Source organism: Onychomys torridus, chromosome 21 (assembly GCF_903995425.1).
Source record: "Onychomys torridus chromosome 21, mOncTor1.1, whole genome shotgun sequence".
Classification (NCBI taxonomy): Eukaryota; Metazoa; Chordata; class Mammalia; order Rodentia; family Cricetidae; genus Onychomys; species Onychomys torridus.
In genome coordinates, this window is record NC_050463.1 from 13,170,619 (window position 1) to 13,192,829 (window position 22,211).

General features: G+C 35.6%; 1 protein-coding gene across 26 annotated transcripts in view; it reads left to right on the plus strand.

Annotated features, from left to right (window-relative positions):
• The window catches only part of Nrxn1 (neurexin 1), a 1,060,385-nt gene that overhangs the window by 74,896 nt on the left and 963,278 nt on the right, over positions 1 to 22,211 (plus strand). For 16 of the 26 annotated variants that reach the window (XM_036170770.1, XM_036170774.1, XM_036170788.1 and 13 more), the window contains exon 3: positions 20,998 to 21,015. The exons of 8 other annotated variants lie outside the window; for them this stretch is intronic. In XM_036170770.1, coding sequence (XP_036026663.1) covers positions 20,998 to 21,015 — 18 coding nt within the window. The remainder of the gene's footprint in view (positions 1 to 20,997; positions 21,016 to 22,211) is intronic. 2 more of the 26 variants (XM_036170772.1, XM_036170778.1) reach the window with 1 other exon arrangement.

Consider the following 22,211-nt stretch of genomic DNA (forward strand, 5'->3'; position numbering starts at 1 on the left):
ATTAAATTTTTTTCTGTACATATTAACAAGATTTCCTTTAAGAAATGTTGTTAATGCCAAGTCCAACATAAAACATTAACATTTTTAATGAAGGTGCTTATTGTTTCAGAAAGTTGGTGTCTGTTCACATAAAATTGGTACTGTTGTCATGTAGTACACTGTATCAAGAAGACAGATCTGTTGTTGTCATGAACAGAACAGAGCAATTTTAGTGAGAAACACTTTTCCAGTTCAAAATGTATATATCCAAACTCTTCTGCTTATCCTAGCCCACACACAGATAGACAGACTGTAGAGACAGATGATAGATAGATGACACATAAGTGAATAGATAGATGATAGATGTGAGATACATGGATAGATAGATGATAGATGATATATAGGTGATATATATTTATAGATGATATATGGTTAGATTGATTTATAGATAGATAGAAGATAAATAGACAGATGATAGATGAGTAGATGATAGAGATAGATGATATATATTGATAAATGATAGATGATAGATGGATAGATAGATGATAGATATATGATTGACAGATGGTAGATAGATTTTCTATTAATGACTATTATTTTCTTTTCAGATTTTGTTTTCTTTTACTCTTAAAAAGAAAAAAATTCTTATGTTTACCTGACCTTCATTGAAATAAGTGTATTTCAAATACAAGTGAATTGTCAAATAAATGTTCTGAGAAACCCATGAGAAGACAATCCATAATTTGATACAAATTTTCATTTTTCAATTTTGTGTTGCTGTCTCAAAATTCACATTTCCAATTTTGTACTCTTGTATAGCTTTTCTGTACAGATTATTTCTAAGACTGACTCTTTGGTACATGTTTAGACGCATAGATTGCAGATGAGAATGATAGAATATAGCTAGGTTCTCCCACCACTTGGAGAAAAAGAGTAAGTTGAAAACTAGGTTGGCTATTCCTGTGGCCTCAAGTGTTCAGCTAGGAGACCTTTGACATTGTCATTCTAATTAGCACGCGAATGGCAGGCTCCGTATTGCTGTGTTGTTGTTGTTGTTGTTGTTGCTATTTTTGCATATCTTTGTTTTTAATTGACTGCCTCTGCCTTTAAATTAATATCAACATAAGCTGAAGATACCTAAAGGAAGGGGCAAATGCCAACTGAATGTTTTGGTTTGTTTTTCAAAGTCTCCAACTGAGAGGAAACAAGTGAAACACACATAAATTATATCTTATCAACAGAAGCCCATGTGTCCTTCTGGAAGGCCTCAGCTCTGGAAATAACTGATTTGGGAGAGAAGAAATTCATAATGTTAGTGTGTGCCATAATCTGGCCATCGAGGTGGAATCTCTCCAGAGAGGTTGTTGTTATTTTGAGTTCACAATTTTTTCCAAGGTGTCAAAAGAGTCTTTCCTTGCAGAAACAGTGAGAAACTTGTAGGAAAATGAAGGTCTAATTGGGAAAGACACGTTACTCTGCAGCCTGCTCTAAAGAGTTGCAGGATGCCAGGAAGAAGGGAGAGCGAGAGGGGCGCATTCTTTTTTAAACAAAGTGGGATTACCAAATCCAAATCGGAGTTATAGCCGTTCATGTTCCTACTGTCCATATTCCTCAGTTTATTTTTGCTAATTGTGTTAATGATGATGTTTTTAAAGGGTATGCTTCAGTATGAGCATGTGTAAACTGTCAGTCCAGTCTGTTTTGGTGGCATTTTCTGCCTCTTGGAAGCGTCAGAATTGAAATGAAAGGTAAGTGACTAAATTAGACACATTTGCAACCAAACACCCTTCCTTGCATTCTGTTTGTCTGATTAAATCCTTCTGTTCATTATTGTATTTTTCAATATAGTGATGTTCCCTCTGAGCCACAAGTGCTACTATTGAAAGAGAAATGTGTAGTAAAATTAATTTATTTATAATTTAAGTAAGTCACATGGGCTAGCTAGAATGGGTGTTTTCAGGTTCTTCTCACTCAATCCCTGCTAGTGTAATTCTAATGCAAATTTGCATACTAAAATAAATTCTAGATTAATTAATTGGAGTATTCCCTTAAACTATATAGAGAGCAGAGCCAATGCTTTTCTATGTTGCTGTATTCACTTTGTATTGTGTTCATGAACAGCAGAACTAAAATTGGTGGGCATGCCATACCCAATTTGTAGAACTACCTCTTGTGAAGAGTCTCTTAGTGTTCTGGGAACTCTCCAGGGGGAGTGTGCCTTTTCATTATACTTACTTGCAAATTATCTGCTCATTCTTATTAAATTGAACTTCAAATTAACTTCAGTGAAGTTTGCTACCTGGACTATGCAGGACAGATAGAAAGGAACTGGGCTCAGTTAGCAACTGCCCAAAGGAGAGATGTGTGTGATTTGTGGCTACTCTGAGGCTCATAAAGTTTTGAATGCTAACTATCATCATTGAGTATGAAATACACAGGGCAGCCTGTGTCAGGTTCTCTGAATGCTCAGAATCCTGGATGCTATTCCTTTTAAGTGCTGAGATGGATTATTATAAACCCAGTGCCACTGAGTAACCCTTAAATGAGCAGACACATGTGGCAGATATTATAGTACACGTTAGTATTTTGAATTTTAATCTCACTTTATTTCCTGATGGTATATTTGAAGCATTTTACATTATTTTTATTATGCATCTATTAAATTTTATTTCAGCAGTTAAAAATTCTTACTGTATATTTTAATAGTCCAAATTGCAATAATGTCAAAGTGTTTTTGTTGTTGTTCAACATGTTATCTTGCTGGATTGCTCTAAAAGAACATTTACAAATTAACAGTGATCACTGTATATAAGATATGGGGAAATCATATCTGATTTCATTTTTTGAAATTTGAAATTTTTTTAATCTGTCCTAAAAGAGTTTAGTGATTCTTCCTCAACAGGAGAATTACACGTTAACCAAACAGTTGTTAATGTCAAAAACTGCAGCACAGAGGTAGGGAAGATGGCATCACAAAGCACCCTGGGAGTCAGGCCAGCTTCCTGGAGTCAAAGACCTCTGGGGCTTTCAATGTAAAGCACATCCCCGAAGGCACACTTTGAAATATCTATGGATTGTAAGATCTGCCAGCATTATAAGAAAATGATTTTTGGCAATCTTTTATTTTCAAAAACCAATGTTCATAATTTACAGAGGGATGCTTAAGTGGCCAGGTTATTTCTCTGATGAATGAAGTCAACACTTTGTGGGATGTATATGTTTTTTGAAATGATAACGTGATGAAAATAATATTTTTTCTTTTCACTCACCTGAGGAAAACATATATTGTTAAGTAGATTTGATGCTTGTATGTTTAACTAGGAATTGAGGAACTGCCATCGATTTCATTTTGATTTGGATTTGCACTTTCTCCTTAGCATGTAATGGAAGGTGGTTCAATTAATGTATAAAGGGATTTTGTGATGTTTGATTTTCATTGATGGAAGTTTTAAAAATGATTTGGAGTAATATAATATCTTTTCCAGTCTAATCTTAAGTACTACTACAACCCTTTTATTTTGCCCAGTGTCTTCACATGAATGGCTGTCATATGGTGTCTTATTTAAAGTAGTTCAGGCCTCCACCACTGTGCATGAACAAACAGATGTTGTAGTGGTAAAATGAGTAATTGAAATAAAATAGAATTTTGTTCATTTCTATATGTTTGAATGCTTGGATATTTATGCTAATATTATATTATAAAATTAGCTCATAAAAGTTATTTTGATTGGTAGATGTCTTTGACTCATTTTTAAAAACATATTCACTTACCAAAAATATGTTGAATTCTTAATATAGGCTGGGACTGTTCCTGACTTCTAGATGGTAGTAAAGTCTTTTGTTCCCTAGATATTTCTTGATTTTTGTTCATTTATATGCTTAATTCTAGAAGTCAGTATTTGAATATTCAACTTCTGATTTCCATACTCATCAATCAAAATATTTGTCTTTGTGTTAGAAGAAATGTCTAGATTCAAATAAAGGATACCTCAGAGAATTATTGATGCATATTGTTTCAGGTACTCACTGCCCAGTGACTTTTGCCAGATACCAGTGCTGCCTTTGGTCATTAGATAGTACCTCAAAGAGGGAACATATATCCAGGAGAATGATGAGATTATGCAGTTCTTTTGCAAGCTGCTTTTTTTTTTTTGCTGGATGATTTAAGCCATATTCAGCAAAAGTGTAAATCATTAGGCTTTCAATGTACTTCAGAACCTTTAGCATGATGTTATTAAAGTTTCTGTGACTTGATATCTTCAGTGGATTTGTTTCTCATCATTTTTTTTCATTCAATTAAAAATATTTATAGTTTCAAGTACAATTTACAATTTAAAGTATATTGATTGGGGTGCATATAAGTCTGATGCTGATTAACTCAGTTTAGGAATTTCATTGGTTACCCTACACATTTATTTATAAGTAAAAAATCTAATGTAATGGTAAGTAATTAGAATATAAATTAACAATTAAATGAGTGCCTCTGCTCTTTCTTTGTTAAATGTAATTTTGATATTGTTTTTCCCTTACATCTAGAATCAAAGAATATAATAGTACAATAATCTATATGGCAACTATTCCAAGCTTTGTTCTGGGGAATTATGTTGCTAGACTTTACTTTTAAAATCAAGACTCCCTAGAGAAATATATTTGAGAATCACTAGGCTGCACAAAAGGATTCTATTTCTTAGGGTCATCTTGTCATCTTCAATCATAATGATGTACTGTGAGTCAATGAAAGAGGGTATAAATGTTCCAAACTAATTGGTCAAGAACTCTTGACAAATGTCTTTTCAATATTCATGTCCACTGTGTCATTTATGCTTCAGGTGTCCTGTGGTCAGGGACTTCTTGACAGATATGTTCATGACTAATGTACCTTGGGGCTCACTTGGGAAAGTGTGTTTTAAGGTGTTGTCAGTTCCATAGGCTCCTGTCTATTTTAGGCTTTTTAATATCTGGACTTCAGGAAATCAGATCTCAGTTTTTTGCAGTGTGCCCTCTGTATTTGTCTCGGAGTAGGTGTGACTTCCAGGAGTTTTAAAATATACAGTTGAAAAATGCAACAAGTCATAGTTTTGACACTTCACAAGTACATTTACAAATTTTCTTGCCCAAATGCTTCCAATTTTGGAATTACTTGGTCTCAACCAAACATATGCAGAATTCACCCTGCCACGATCTTCCTCATGAACTATGTGGAAACAGAGTAACTTAGGTTTTGAAACTTGACAAATGTTCATATCCACTGCACTCCATTTTATATTCCCTTGCTTTTACCTACATGGGAGTTAGTATTGCATTTTCTAATACAATACATTATAGTACTGAAGAATTCAGAATTGGGTCAGAGGCCCACCAAGCTGAGGCTTAGCATTAGGCAAACTAGCTTTCCTGGAACACAGTCTTACATATTTATATATTTCTTATGACTTCTCTCACACTTCAGTGACACAAATGAATATTTGTATAAGAAACCACTGCTGTGCCTGAGAACCTTACAACACTAACTGATCCATTCTAGAGAACTCTTTGAAGTAATCATATGGATCAGAGCCTCATCTAAACATTGTATGTAGATGATAGTTTCCATTGCAGTCTGTGTAATACATAGAGTCATTGAAAACATTCTTCCTAAAAGAAGCCTGCTCTGTCCTCTTAGTGTAAATGTCACTGGTTTGTTAATTTATACACATCCTGTGCCTTCATTATGGGTTTAGCACACTGCAGCGGTAGCCAAGCTGGCGTCCTTCAAGCACAGGGTTATTTAATTATTGCGGCTGGAGGCTCTAATCAAGTCTTTCTTATAAAAAACAAACAAATGATTAGCCTTTACAGTACAGGCATAAACAGGAGTTTGACTCATGAATTTCCTAATTATACTGCACCGTTTTGGAAATCAGTTGGCATTCAAACTCACTGTTACTCAGTATACAATTTCCTTTTGTTAGAAGCATTGTATAGGGTAAGACAATTCTTAAATATATTAAGACTAAAATTCAGTTTCACTTAAGTACTTTCCTCCTGTTTTCCATCATTGAAAACTAGTTAACAGGATTAGAGAAATACCTAGATATCTGCTGTATGCAATTTATATGAGTCTTACAAATTTATAATTATCCAAAAAAGTAAATTTGATTATCTCCTAATTTACAGAGAGGGACATTGAAGCCACAATGAGAAATGACCTGCTCATTGTCATAGTATGGTTGGAACTCTGAATTTGACGGCATAGTTTGATAACTTTCACAGAAGGCTTCAAACCCATTTTCTATAATTTATGTAACTAAATTGGGTCAGCTCATTTCAGGCTATTTTGCCCCCAAAGATGTGCTTTTACTCATGCATACCAGTTGGTAGCTAAATACACATTCCCAGTTTATAGCTCCCACTTACCCTGTTTACTATTTTAGGCAAATGAAAAATCAATTTCGAAACAAGATCTGCAAGTCCCTTTTTAAATTCTCTCTAAACACAAATAAACCCGTGTGTTTGGAATGTTGAGGCCAGTTTTCATCTTTTTGGTTTTTTGAGACAGGGTTTCTCTGTGTAGCTTTGCGCCTTTCCTGGATCTCACTCTGTAGTCCAGGCTGGCCTCAAACTCACAAAGATCCACCTGTCTCTGCCTCCCAAGTGCTGGGATTAAAGGCATGAGCCAACACTGCCTGGCCAGTTTTGATTTTTATCAGAGGCAAGGTGGCTCTTCCATTGCTCTTATCCAAGGCATTCCCATGACTTTTCAGCAACCAACGGCCAAGACCTACTAACAAAGACAATTTGCTTAATATTTGTTCTAAGAAGGTGTTTAGAAGAAACATAAAACACACCATTGAATTTTCCCTCATTTTTACTGACATGCACGTTCCAATGACTTTGCAGTTTATTTACTTTCTGAAACTTACTGCATATTATTACATCTGCCTTTGCTTTTGATTTCAAGACTTATCTGCACATAAATCTTATCAAGTCAAGAATTACGAAAGGGATAGTCACTTCAAATGCTTCTTACTCAGGCCTGTGCAATATTTTCTTGATGGGGTTCTGGTACAAAAAGAGAGGGTCCTGCTTTAACTCTATATTTGATAAGTAATTTTCTTTGTGAAAAGCTTCTGTAGGATAACTCTGGTTCTTAGAGTTTCTGCTTGCTGGTGACATAAATTAGTAACTGACCAAAGTTGTTCTCATCTGTAATATAAAGGCAAAATATATGTCCTTTATTAAAAAATTGGAGTAAGAGCCTGAATATTGTAAATATTTAGGGTGCTTGTCTTAGTTCTTAGCCCCCCCCTTACCTTTTAGTTAGAGTATTGTTGACAAGAAATTCAGGATTCTAGTGTTTCAATCCAAAATTTATGTGAGAAGAAAATAAAATTTTAGCCTAATTTGGATTCCGACCCTCGTTTAGGGTCGAGAGAGGGTAGTTCCCTGAAGTCTCTTTTCTAAGCAATTTGCTTCCTGGAGTTATGTTCAAAGCTGCAGCCCTGAGAACAAGGAGATACTGTACTATACAGCTGCCCTTTGATTCTGTTATGTGTTAAAGATTCATTTCAGCTTTAGAATTCTAAAACTTTAAATTTTTAAATATGATTGTGTTTATTGATTATAAGATAGTACATTCAGAACTTCAGAATCATAAATAAAAATAAGCATTAGGTAGGGGAAAAAATCTCATTATACTGCTGTATAGCCTAAGCAAGAATCAGTTTAGTGGATTACAAGTCACTGAACAGTGTAATTGATGACTGTGACTGCACATGGATGATCCAGTTAACTCTGCATGGTGGAATTAACCACAGATTAAGTGTAACCATATCAGCATCCATCCCCATGGACCCAGAAGGCCTTTGTTTTATTTGCCAGATTAACATCACTGAATGTAGTATTTTAAGATACCTAAGTAAAGGTCAGGAGCATTTGCAAAATATTTGCTTTAACCATTATAATTAGGTCAATGTTTATATGTAATATCTATACATCAGATATGGTACTAACCAATTCAGATGAAATGTAAGTCTAGCTATTTAGCTCAAGATGTGAAAAATTCCATTTTAAGTAGCTTTCTGTCTTTTCAAATATAAAAAGGCAAATTGTGAGGTAGATGAAAACCTGAAATCTGTGGTAGGGCTTTGGAATCCATCTGGTCCAGATCTCATTGTAGTCAATAAATCACAAAGTTGATTAAAATGGTACAAAAATTTTGATTTTGATTTTCATCAAAATAATTTAATTGTATGAAAATTTGTTCTATGTTTCTAAATATACCAAGAAACAATGTAATTACTCTGAGCAAATAAATACTGCTCATATTTTGCAGGCAATTGCAAATAAAGGAGCTTCATTATTAATCATAATTTTGACTCAGGTACTGTTTAAATGTTTCTTTTAGTTTGCTAGATTTATTTCCCACAGATACACTCAGAAACTTTTAGAGTCTATGTGTCGAATTGGAGATTTGCTGAACATCAGTAATATGGAGGAAAGAACACAGGATTGGGGATCAGAGTACCTGACTCTATCATTCAGTATTTCATTTCATCTCTCATGTGGTAAAATGTTTATAAAGTAATGAATAAAAGAGATTATTTGTGCCCTTTGATCTTAATGATTTCTTTCTACTTGTGTGATAATAATTATGTCAGTTTGATTACCTTAGATGAAGTATACTGTGAGTTAATGATAAGTACTTTCTACATCATACCTTTATTACCAGCCTTCCTTTAGCAATAACAATCCATGGAGAGAAGCAGGTGGACATACCCAGCTGATGACTCTAGAGCTTCTTAATAGCTTGAATGGAAGGGATACTAGATTCCTGTTCACTCTTCTCCGTCCAAAATATTTCTAGTGATTAAAGGGCCTTAATTCTCTAAGACCAGTGGTTCTCAACCTTCCTAATACTGTGACCCTTTAATACAGTTCCTCATGTTCTGCTGACGCCCAAGCATAAAGTTATGTTTGTTGCTACTTCATAACTGTAATTTTGCCACTGCAATGAATCGGAATGTCAACATCTATGCTTTCTGATGGCCTTAGCTACTTCTGTAAAAGGGTTGTCTGATCCTCAAAGGTGTCATGACCCACATGTTGAGAACCACTGATCTATGGCTAATTTAGGAAAATTCACAGTGGCAAAGAAAGATTACCTATGAAAAGAAACCTACTCATCCCTAACCCAGAACTAGATTCATAGAAACTTAGAAATTAAAACAGTAATTAATAAGGTATTAAGTAATATATTTATGAAGCAACATATATATGTGTATGTATATATATACATACACATATGTATATATGTGTGTATGTGTTTATATATGTAAAGATTCTTGAACCTGAAATTTGAATAAGAAAGCATTAGGAAGCATTAATTACAGCATTATCATATCATGGCCAACATCATTAAATGGATATTTCCTCAACATTCAATGCCTTAGGATTTGCTATTATTAAATAAATGGTTTTATGCCCCTGTGGTGAGCCACAATGACTGTATGGAAGACTTTAAACATATGGCAAATGGGCCAAAGAATAAATAAATAAATATTTTTTTAAAGGCATACAGACTCTTTAAACCTGCGTAGCAGCACAATCTAGATGTCTTTTAATTCCATTCTCCTGTTCTTTCCAAGCCGCTTTCCAGGAATTTACGTTTTTCAGGACCATGTAGACTTTGTCAAGATATCTAGTTACTTAAGAGATATTGTATAGTGTCTAGATTTTCACTATTTATTGTAATCCTTTTGCTCTGCACTACTTGTATTTTCAAATATATTTACAAATTTCAACTTTTTATTTTCAACTATTAGACCCATTTTAAGTGATTGAGTCTGGCCTTTTATTAACCAGTCCAAACATTTTCTTTGCTGTTTTAAGAGAAGCTTAGTAATCAATGACATCAAAGCTGCTTATGTGGTATTTCAGAAAATAGCAACCTTTCTACTCTTCATTTTCCTCATGCACTGAGTATTCCTTTCAATACTGTATGTGTTGAGCAGAGTTTACTTCAGTTAAGATGCCCATTGCGTACACAGTGAGGTCCCGCTATAATGCTTTGTTTCCAGTATTATCCAATACAAATACTGTACATAATAAACCTTTTGTTCTGCTGTAATAATATCAGAAATCTTTTAAGGTGATTAATTTGATCTAGTAAGGCTTATTATTTGATGTTAAGATAAACTTTGCTTGATTTATAAGATGTAAAATTGAATCTAGATAGAATACTGACTCTGACTATGAATATGTATTTTCTTGTTTGGACTAAAAGAAATAACCGATACTGTTGTATAATCTCTTTCAAGCCATTCTAACGTCATGGGGCAGGGCTTCAGCAGATGACTTCCATGTCCTTTGAGGATCATTTGCTCTTCCCAGTACTTATTTCATGTACCAGGCAACAGCTCATGTGCTTGGGATATCTGATCAAATGTTACTCTGTACGTATTTGAGGCCATAAATATATGTTTTATTTCCATTCTGACATTGCTTCCTTCATTACTGTGTAACAGTGGAAATTTGATGTTATTAACATAAAAGGGACACTTTCTGATAACTAGTGATTAGCATTTAATGGCAATAATTCTTTAAGTCCTGAACACAGACTTAACAGGTCTACATAAGCTTGATTATGTATTTTACTCAGTGTCTGTGTGTGTGTGTGTGTGTGTGTGTGTGTGTGTGTGTGTGTGTGTGTGTTGTGTATGGTTTATGCATGTATCTGAGGGTGTGTATGTGTTGTGTATGGTTTGTTCATGTATGAGGGTATGCTTGCCTATTCCTGTTCCTGTGGAAGCCAGAAGTTGATGTTGAATGTCTTACTCTATTACTCTGCCTCTGCTCACTTACTTTTAGACATAGGGTTTCACACCAGACTTGGAGCTCACCATTTGGTGAGGTTGGCTGACCAGCAAGCCCCTGGAATCTATTTGATTCCATCCCAGCCCAGGGTAATAGATGTATGCACTATGCCAGGTTTTTGCACTGTTGTTAGGAACCTGAACTCAGTTCCTCATGCTTGTATAACAAGCTCTTTACAGGCCACCATCTTTCTAGGCCTATTTTATTCATTCTTCATGTGACTATGATTAGTCTGTCAATTTATTTCCTGACCAATTTTGCCACCTTACTTGCTTTGCTATTCCTATTCATATTTTCCTGTATAGAGTTGTGTTTTTACAGTATTCATTATATGCATTTCTTTTTTACAGAACAGCCTCTTAGCAAGCTCAGCTTCTGACAGAGCAGAGTGAACTCGGGATTAACACTGTTCTTTTTAGCCTTACCATTTTCTATGTTTGCTGCATTGCAGTCCTACAGAAAGGCTGGTGCTTTTGTCCATATGGCTTATTTTTCTACAGTGTAATTCTGAACAGGAGGCCTGTTTGATTAGAAGGGAGGTCTTTAAGTTATTACTTTATAATAAAATTCCCTGTAAAAGAATGGGATGGGATATACATTTTTACCTGTTCTAAAAATAAATTGTTATTAACCCACTATTTCTTAAAAATTGTCATATACTGAAATTTAAAGTCAATAATATTGGGTAACATTGAAGGGGATACTGGGTAGGATGAGCAATGATAATGGGTAATAAAATACTATATTGCTAAATTTAATTTATTAGCGAACAAGAGGTATTCAGGATATGAAGTTATGATGGTTAAAAAAGACTTATGATTAATAATTGTTCAGAGTTTGAATAAGTCAAAAGCATTTAAAATGACTACAATAAAAATCTTATTGGGTTATTTCTCAATTATTTTTATTATTTTGAAATTAAAGTGAAAACATTATATAGCTCTCTATGTTGCACAAATGCAATAACCACATCCAATTTAAATTGATATTTTCTTTTAGAATATTATTGTGAATTTAATTCATGCCCCTTAATGAACAGAAATAAAGAACACATACAGCTTGCTATCATTAGATATTATCAAAGACCTTTTAGGAGCTTATTAATTCTCATGAGTACTCCCATAGCATTTTCTGAAATGGCAGAAATATAATCTGTGTTGTTTAATCTGGTAACCAGTGATCATACGGCTGCCAATCATGTAGAATTTGGCCGCAGTAACTGAGGAGCTCCATTATTGCTATTATTTAATTCCAAGTGAAATGTAATAGTGGTATCACACACTTACAATCTGAGCACTTAGAAGGATGAATCAGGATGATGATGCGGGGTTTATTTCCATCCTTATCTGCAAATACATAACAGGAACAGGTTTTGAAGAACCAAGGGCTGAGCCTAGCTCAATGGCAGGATACTTGACTTGATCTCTAGTCCTATTTGTACAAACATTGTTAATCAAACCTGATATATAAGAAAGTCTACACCTTATTTATTAGTTGTCATCAATAGAATAACTATTTTCAGTGTTTAAAGAGTAGATATGTTACTAGTAATAATGTAAATGTATTTATTATAGTTTTCTTAATCTAGTTTTATTAGTTTTTATAATAGAACAAAGTTTAAATAAAAAAGCAAATTTCAAGTTTTCTCATGAAATGCAGCACAGTTAGATGCTGTGGGCCTTCTGGTCAGTGTGATGCCAGCTGAGGGCCTACTGGTGTTTGTTAGCGTGTCTTTGTTGTTCTTATTTGCTTTTTAAGGTTGGCTTCTAAAAATACTTAAGAAGCTGGGAAGTCAGAAGGAAGTTCCTTCTCTCTCTCTCTTTTTTAATTGAAGTCATTATTATATAATAGTCTTGCCAAGCATTTTAAAGAAACATATAATGAATGAGTTGTATAATAAACATGTAATGAGTTAAATTTTCAATCTCAAAATTGTGTCCAAAGAATGCAGTTTTTTTTCATGATAACCATGGACCAGTTTATACAATGTTAAGAAATAACCTCTCTATGACCTTTCCATTATGTTACTTAAAGAGTAAATCAAACTACTGTAAAGGATGGAGTAAACGTTGTAAGAGGTCTTGTGTGACCACAAATGAATTCTTCACTTATATTCACATGTATTTGCTTAACTGGAGCCTGACATTTCAGGGCCACATTAAATGAGGAAATTAGTAAACCAACAGGTAGAGGATAGGTTGTTCAGCCCTGTGGAACCCCCTTATACATGGACCAGCACTCATGTCAGCTCATTAATTACTAGAGGTTATTTCCCAAACTACATGTGTGACCTCTTCAATGGTGTGAAACTGGTTACATTCTATTTTCCTTTTAATTTGTTTTCTGAAACATAAAAAAAAAACCCTGAAATTTGCCAATATACTTTGTCTTTATTTCCTTCCTTGTTGCTGATTCAGATAGTAAAAATATGACTTCCATGCCTAGTACCTAAGAGATAAGCTATACAACAGACATGTGAAGTCCTATTCAACCAGATGTGTGTGTCTCACTAAAGTGAAAAGGCAAATTTATATTGGATAAGATCAATGACCAAATATTTACTGTTGAATGAAGAGAACCTTTACTGCAGGTGTTTTTCAAAGGAAGCAAACTGTTTTGGGCTGTGAATGAAATATATGGTTTCCTTTAAGTTTTAAAGACAGCAAAGTATTTCGAGAATGCCCTGCCCTTAATTTCAAGCAGTGCCTGGGGGTAAATACAATTAGGAGTCCTGCCCTCACCACTGAAGTTAAAGTAGAGCAAAGATTTTTTTCTAGATGTGATTTTTGTTCAAGAAAGCAAATTATTCTACCAATATAGGAAGAATTTCAACTATTATACAGTATGTTTTCTTTGACTTTATCGAATCAACAAAATTTTCCAATTAATTAAGAAACTCTTTACCTACAATGTTCCTGCTCCGCACAGCTGGACAAGTGAGACAATTGAGTCTTTGTCCAGTCCTCTTGGGCGTTAGCTCTCTGGGTGACTTGGGCTAATGTGATGATGAAAAGGTGTCAGAGGCAGCCCATCAAAGATGGCAACAACTCCTCACAGGCTAATCCCCTATTTTTATTCTCTTCTTGGTAGAACATATGGACTACATTCCTTCAGAACTTCCTAACACTTACTCATATTTTACCAAAATTTACGCTCTTCTTGGTTGTTATTGACTTTCACTAGAAAGTAGAATGGTTGATTCTGAAGAATAAAATAAAGTTTCACTTTAACCTGATTTCAGTTATTATTTTTAGAAGTAGGAGCAGCAGCTTCTGGTAAACTGCCAACTTACAAATATTACATTTGTCCCTAGGAGGCTGTTGGTGTCACCTCGGGTTTTTTTGGGTTTTGTTTGTTTGTTTGGTTTTGTTTTTGTTTTTAACCTGAAAACAGTGATTTCATGGGTTTATACCTCAGGTCATCATAGTCTAAGTGATTTTGAATTTCTGAAGAGTGGAGGAACCCTTCACATCCATTTTCTTCCTTTGTAAATAACCTACACTGAAAAAAAAAATCATTCAAGATTTTTCATTTATTAGCAATATTTTAGTCTAAGCTGAGAGTTTCTGGGAAATTTTAAGTTTGATCCAATTAAGTTAACTAGAAAGAAAATACATTCCAATGCTTTTCAATGTTTTCTACAAAATTTTAGCATTAACTGCAAATCCCAGTACTTGCAACTATATTGAATTCTGCATATGAAGCAAAGTGAAAAATAAAAACCCCTGACTTGTTTAAAAAGTCCTTTTATTATTCAGTGCATTTTTCTCTTAAAGTATGTAATAAATGTAAATCTACTATTGAATTTAAAGTAACAACTAGAAACATTTCTTATTTTGTAATAAGTTCTGTTTTTTGTACATATAAAAATATTTAATTGGTAAGTCAGTCATATTATATAAACAGCTTTATTTTTATGTAATATATGTAAATTAAATTTGTTGAGCACTAAATTTAGATTTCTTTTTATAATATAGTTTAGTCATGTTTTATGCAAAGTCCTCTGAATTTCATCATAAAATTCTTTTGGTTTTTCTTAGAAAAATTAAACAGATGTGTTTTGGACTGTTCTGAGAACCCAAGCCTAGACAAGTAGTCATAAGTATTTTAAGGTTTGTTTGAAAAATGTCTGTGATAATGGTTTGTGAGCAAGAACAAAAAAAAAACTGTCCCTCTCAGACATGGTCAACATCTCTTTTAGAATAAGGAGGGTTGGCCTCCTTTAGTGGAATTTATTTTCTATGTCAACAATGCAAAGATCAGCATACACTGTGCAGTGTTCTCTACTATGCACACACAGACCCAAAGACTGCTATCCATTTGGTCATAGACAAAGCCACACTGAGTACTAGAATCCCAAATGCATCCAGAAACATGGATGGGCACATTCAAAATTATCCCCCACTCTGGTCTCCACTTTTGTTTAGGCTTTCTAAATATTCTGACTTCAGACTCTCAGAAGGATAGACACAGCTCATCTGATGTAGCTTTTTTTGAATAATTTTGTAGCATAGTGGCTTAGCTCAGGTAGGGAAGTTCCCAGGCAACACTCTGCTCAATATTATCTGTCAATCCCATATGAGAAACCACTTATTACTAAGCAAGTAATTACAAGATGGCTAAATGGCTGGAACAGATGCACCATAAACTGTGTTCATTACCATTCTACACAATGTCTCCTTCCTAAGTTCAACTCCTGAGATGGATGTAGAAATATTGAACTGAAAAATCTCTCTATAAATGAAAAGTGAAACAATTTTAAAAAATATTTGTGTTGACCTCTTATTTAAAGGAATTACATTTTAATGGAAGAGTCATAGAATATGGTTTGTAATAGGTTGACCAGTCATTGCTAAGTTCCCGCAGTCCCCTCAGACAGCTTCAATGCAGAATAAGCTTCAGTACCCCTCTGCTCCAACTATCCTTCCTCTCCCTCTTTCCCTTCATTACTCTCTCTGAGTGTTGACACTGAGATAGGACACTTGGAATTAAATACCAGGTCTTTTCCTTTCTAAAATGTCTTTGAATACCAACATCATCTCTCTGCTGCACTTTGTCTAGAAGCAGCTCCCCTTTCACTCCTGGGCAGTGAAGAAGTCCACTGGCTCAACTCCAGTTGGCTGCACTCATGCCCCCGATCAGGATGGAGCAGGCTGCTGGGAGAACCTTGGAATCTCCTTTCGGTAGATTTTGAACAGGAACTGAGGCCATCTGTTAAAAAAAATCCTTTGTAATTTGCCCGTTTCTTGCCTAGAGCTGTTTCTTTCCTCTTGTAAGTGTCCATAATGGACCTTTATGCTTTATTTTCCATTTGATCCTCCTATTGCCTGGCCGGTATTTCTCTTCCTCTGGCTGAGTGCTGCATAAATACACAGTTTCAGTGATTCCCTCCTGTTTCTGGTCCTTGAAGTAGCCTCAGACTATTGAGGTTTTCTAAAGGCTTTCACTGACAAACTAAGAGAAAAAAATCAAGGCCAAGCAAACCTCCATCCTGTGCCACCATGGGAACCAGATCCTTCCATCCTGGCATTCACTCCCCGCAGTAAAGGAAGCAATGTGAGGAGCTAGAAAATGAGAGTACAGATGCTCCAGACTCACTGAATGGACCAGGACATAGAACTGTAGCTTTGTTCCTGCTGCTTGCTGTAGCCAGCACCAGCATTGCATCTGTGTGACCCGTTACCTGTAATAGTGCCAGTTTGGATGGAAGAGAAAGGGAGCAAAGGACAATGAAGGGGCCAGTCACAGGCAACTGAAAGGAAAGGAAGGAAACCACAATGTACAGTAGGGAATATGCCTGAGTGGTTCCTGGCAGCTTTGCTGGCCAAATCTTAAAGTCTGTTGTGTCGCACAAACTGACCACTGCTGCACATATAGACGAGGATCCTCATAGTAGTCAACATGTTGATTATACCAAAAGGTGTTATTTGTGGCATTTTATTCCAATTTTTGTTTACTCCGCTGATTCTGTTTCTGGTGGCAGGCGGGTGGAGGAGCAGCTACTGAAACAAATACACTCATTTTCTTATGCATTGTTCTTTTTCTAGATGCATATGCTTAGGACCAAGTACAGAAACTTTAACGAGATTTTTAGGCCAGGAGCCTGAGCTCCAGAAGCCAAATTGGTTAAGCTCACCAACTCCATCTGCAGGCTAATTAGAGGCCAGTTATGGTAAAAACAGAGGGCAGAGAAAGATCTAAAAGGATCTAGTGTTTCCAAGTTCTTTTTAGGAAGGCTGACATGGTGTTTAAATTCACTAAAGGACAAAGGGTATGCGTAATTAAGCAATCCTTGTCAATGTATGGTCCTATTAAGCACCATGATTGCTTCAGCTCCATTCTCTCATGGTGTTTCCATAAAATGCTAATTGTTGTCATTACTTGTGGAGACCCTCTGGTTTCTGCACAATGACTACTTTAGTTCCAGGTGCAATCTCACCTTCATGGATAATTGTCTATACTAGTGTGTGGGTGTGTGGGGGTGCAGGGAGAGGGTTGGGGAGAATCTTCCCTAGAGATCTTGTTCTTCTTGGAATCCAAGGTGACTAGGTTTAGGACAATGACTTATCTGTGTGACTTCAGCCTGGAAGGATGACATATGTTAGATAGGTAGACTCAAGTAGGAACATGACCTGACCCAGAATAAAGGAGACAGACACCAAATGAAGGCTGGGATGCCAAGTGTTCATCTATCACTTAGTTCTCTGTGGGCCGCCCAACTGAGATCTCAAAACTACAGTGAAAGCACCTTCTGTGTGCCTTCATGATAGGCTCTTCTACTGCCCTTGCATTCTTACAATGCAAAAGAAACAAATTTCACTAGCTACACTTCTGTAGTAACTTAGACACAGTGCAGTAGTCTGCGGCTTCCCCTATGCCAACACATAGCTATCATTCCTAGAATGACAGACTCCTTGGTATCTGATGCCCATTTGTTTGGGAAGCATGTTTTAAAGGAATGAAAAGGAAATTTGTTACCGGTTTGGATTCCTGACTTTTATATAGCTAGGGAATACAAAAGCGAGGTTTTCATAAATGACACAGTAGTAACAGTAGACTTGATTACCTGCTCATGCACCACTAAAATTAGTTAGGTCTGCAAAACTAAGAACCCAGGGTTGGTTCCTCCCTCCGTCCCTCCGTCCCTCCGTCCCTCCGTCCCTCTGTCCCTTGGTCCCTCCCTCCCTCCCTCCCTCCCTCTCTATTTCCTCCTTGCCTTTCTGCCTTCCTCCCTCCCTCCCTCCCTGCCTTCCTGCCTTCTTCCCTCCCTCCCTCCCTCCCTCCCTCCCTCCCTCCCTTTCTTCCTTCCTTTTATATCCTAACTGCAGTTTCCTCTCCTTTCTCACCTTCCCCTTCTTCTATGCCCCCACCCACTCCTCCTCCTTCTATTCAGAAAAGGGCGGGATCTCAACAAAACATGTCATATCAAGTTGTAGTAAGGATTAGCCTTATATTAAAGCTGGACAAGGCGACTTAGTATGAGGAATAGGGTCCCAAATGCCAGCAGAAGAGTCAGAGACAGCCCCTGTTCCCACTGTTAGTAGTCACTCAAGAAGACCAAGCTACGCAACTGTCACATATATGCAGGTTCCTGGTTGTCCATTCAGTCTCTGTGAGTGCCTATGATGCCAGATTAGTTGATACTGTGAGTTTCCTTGTGACTTCCTAAGCCAGGGTTTTCACATGTGAGAGATACATCCTGCTTAGGCAAGGTCTACAGGTAAGGCCAGGTGGGTCCCTTTCTACTTTGTATTAAATTGATAATAAACTGTTTTCCCTGTGCACTAAGGCATACTGAAACTCAGCTCCTCCCTGTTACAGCTCAAAACTCTAGTAGCATTTGTTTGCACACTCACTGAAGTTGGAAAGATTAAAAAATGTATTTTCCTCTAATTCAGCATCCACCATTTCACGTAGGAACAGGCTAGAAAGCCAGAGAAAATGCCTGGTGATGGATGAGTTCCATAAGTTAGAGTTGCAGCCACATTGTGAATTAATGCACGGGCTAGCCTCAGGTCAACAAGTTTTAATTATCTTCGTCAGGAAATGGACATGAGAATGTAGTATAGAATGAAAGGAGGAGAGAGAAGCTTGGTATTTTTTTCTCTTTCTTTTTTTTTTGTTCAGTGTGTGTGTGTATTTCCATTATTAAATTTGAAAATTGTAGAAACTTAAGACAAGTCTGATTGATGCCAACTCTCTTCAGCATATTTTAAATGAAATTGATATATCCTCTTATATTTCACTCTAATAGATTAGCTCTTTGGGAAACCCACATATTCAGAGATAAATTTTCTCAACATACACAGGCAGGTCATGTTTGGTTGTACATTGGGCCCGACTTGAATTTATGCACCAGATGCCCCTCAGTTAAGTACATTCTCTCTTTGAGGAAGAATGGAGAAAACCTGAATGTCAGGGCAGGATCTACAGAGTGACCTTTGGACCTTTTCCTCTCCTAACATTGGAAGAGAACTGTTGTTTGTGGATGGAGCCAATGACCTTAACCTTACAGCCGCAGCATTCTTTCCTAAGTCACTACTCTGTACTTTTCTTCTCTTTCTTCCAGCAACTCCATAATATCAGAGGGATTGATTCTCCTCAGTATTGAAAGTTTTATTTTAATGATTATATTGAGTAATCATTGAAAAAATACCTTAAATAGAAATAAGTTTCCAGAGGCAAATACAAACCAATGTATATCATAAACATTATAGTTAGTTGCTTATTTTCAATATAAAGCAGTAAACATATTTAAATATTTGTGCATATGTCATGTCAGAATACCTATTGACAAGTAATGAATTCAGTTTATTTATTTAATAAATTAAAAACAAAAAAAATTGAAAAAATAGCCATACCACATATTTGAATTTTTAAAAATGTTTCTTTAAAAAATAAACTCTAGCAAACCAAGTATTGCTTAAAAGCATCGTGTCTCCACTAATCAGGTGCTTCTTACTATCAGAATGAGTTAATACTCCTGTGTATTTCAGTCTCTAGTTATATGATTCAAACAGAATCATGACTCTAAATTTGCTGATTACTTCATCCACTGGAGAAATAGCACTTAAACTTTTACGTATACACAGTACACTTATACTCAGTTTTTTCCTCAGATTACTTACATGCATATTGCTTTAGTTTTTAAACTATTTTTGTTCAAATGATCCCTGCATAATGTAAAGTTAACTAAACAAATACAAAAATATAAGGATGAGATAGAACTTCAGTCAATATAATTAACTACTAAAATGTTAGAAGTATTAAAACCTTGCTTTTCCCTGAGTTCCTATGACTGCCTTCCCTTCCAGTCCTATCTGCCAAGTCCTATGTCTCAAATAGTCTAGAATTGCTCGGTAAATATTAATCAATTTAAGCCCTATACACTTAAATGGGATATATATATATATATAGTGTGTGTGTGTTTATGCATATATACACATATAAATATGTAAATATCATATAGTTTATGAAAACACAAGGAAGCTTTTGTTGAATGTTGGCCTCAGCTTAACCACAATAAGCCTGATTTAATGTGCTTCTTTTGCAATGGCCACTTTTTCTATTCACCATATTTTCAGCAGCATCTTAGTAAATTATAGCAAACCATCATTTATAATAAAACTGGCCCTTATAAATTATAGATACTAGTTGCGCAAATCTATGTTGTGTTTATTATTCTAAGGAAGTTATTAGAAACATTCAAGACCAAGGGACAATGGAAATAACACCTTTGACAGAAGTAAAGTAACTTTTGGTGAAATTTCACAGCTATTACCAATGGGCTTTCTTTTACAGAGATTCAAATAAATATATAGAAATAGAGCCTTTTAGAATTACTACAAAGTAAAAATAAAAAGCTTTTTAAAATTGCCTGGAAAGACCTTGCCAGCAACCTGTAGTAACAATACAGCTCACTTTACATGGAGCATTGAAAGACTTCTTAACAAACACCCTTTGTTCAGGACCTGACAGTGCAGTTGCAATGGGAGGGAACCCGTTCCCCTGTGGCTTTGTTTTTCCCCTGAATGACAGTGATGGAGAACTTGCATGATGTGTTTGGTGCCTTGCATGAGGAAGACATGCAAAGGCAAGGTCCAGTCTGCATGCTGCTTAATGAATGTTTTTCCTTTTCTCTCCTTCCCTGTCATGTGCTTTCAGAAGACAACAATGTAGAAGGTGGGTGCTTTCTACCTTATTTTCCAACTCCCTTTTGCTTTATATTTCTCAGTATAACTAGAGTACATCTCGAATATAGACGGTAAGTTGACTTTTCTGATCATCCGTTGATTTCTAGTTGTGTATCACTTTGCATATGGAACACAAATGCACCCTCAACCCCACAAGTCTCAGGTATAAAACACCTTCAATCTTACTTCCAGTGCCTGATACATTTCAGCAGCCCATATGAGCCTTAGAATAATTAATGCAGTGTTCTGTATGGAAAAATGATACAGTGCTACTTCTTTTATTTGAAAAAAGAAAGTGTTTCTTTGCAGTTTCTGACACAGTGCATGATCCTGTCTTCATTCTGTTTTTTTTTTTTTTTTTTTTGAGCAAAGTAGTTTCTTTTCTGCTGGACATGTTTACCATTCTGTCATTTTAACCTCCTTGGTTTGTTTCAAATGATTCAAATTATAAAAGATCATAGATAAAACACTGAGAATAAAAATTTAGATTGAAATACAAGTCATTGCCAGTGGAAATGAAAGCTCACAGTTCTGCTTTCATATCATGGGTAAGTATATTTATAACATAAGTGTATGTTAAAACTAGCATGACTGATTTGAGTTTTCTTAGATGATCTCAATCATGGAATTTTGAGAAAGTTATATATCTTTACCATTGGTTCCTACAAGCATATTTCAACATTTTATTGTTAAAGAACTTGAATGAAGTAGTCATGAAATCTTGAAAGGTAAACACAAAAAGTATTAGGTGCAGCTGAAGAATTACTCAAGTTACTCATCTTTTCCTGCACATCTTTTCAAAAGTGGTCTTGCTGTGTAGCCCAGACTGTAGAGCAGGCTGGTGTCGCCAAACTTGTAGACATCCACCTTACTTCACCTACTGAGTACAAGCACATATATAATATACATAATATATACATTATATATTCACAGCATTAACAGTTGTGGGCAATGTGTGAACATGTATGTGTCAGGAGATGGCTTTTAATGTGAAATCTACTTTGCTGCAACAGTTTGAAATGCAGTAATTCCTTAAAAATCCCCTACATTTCCACAGATGAAGGAGATCTTACTAAATTCCTCTAGTGTAGGTGAGAACAGTACAGTTGAGGTGACAAAGGGGTCATTTCTCTTTGAAAAGAAGACTTCACTGTAATACAGCATTGATTAGTAGCAAGGTCAGCA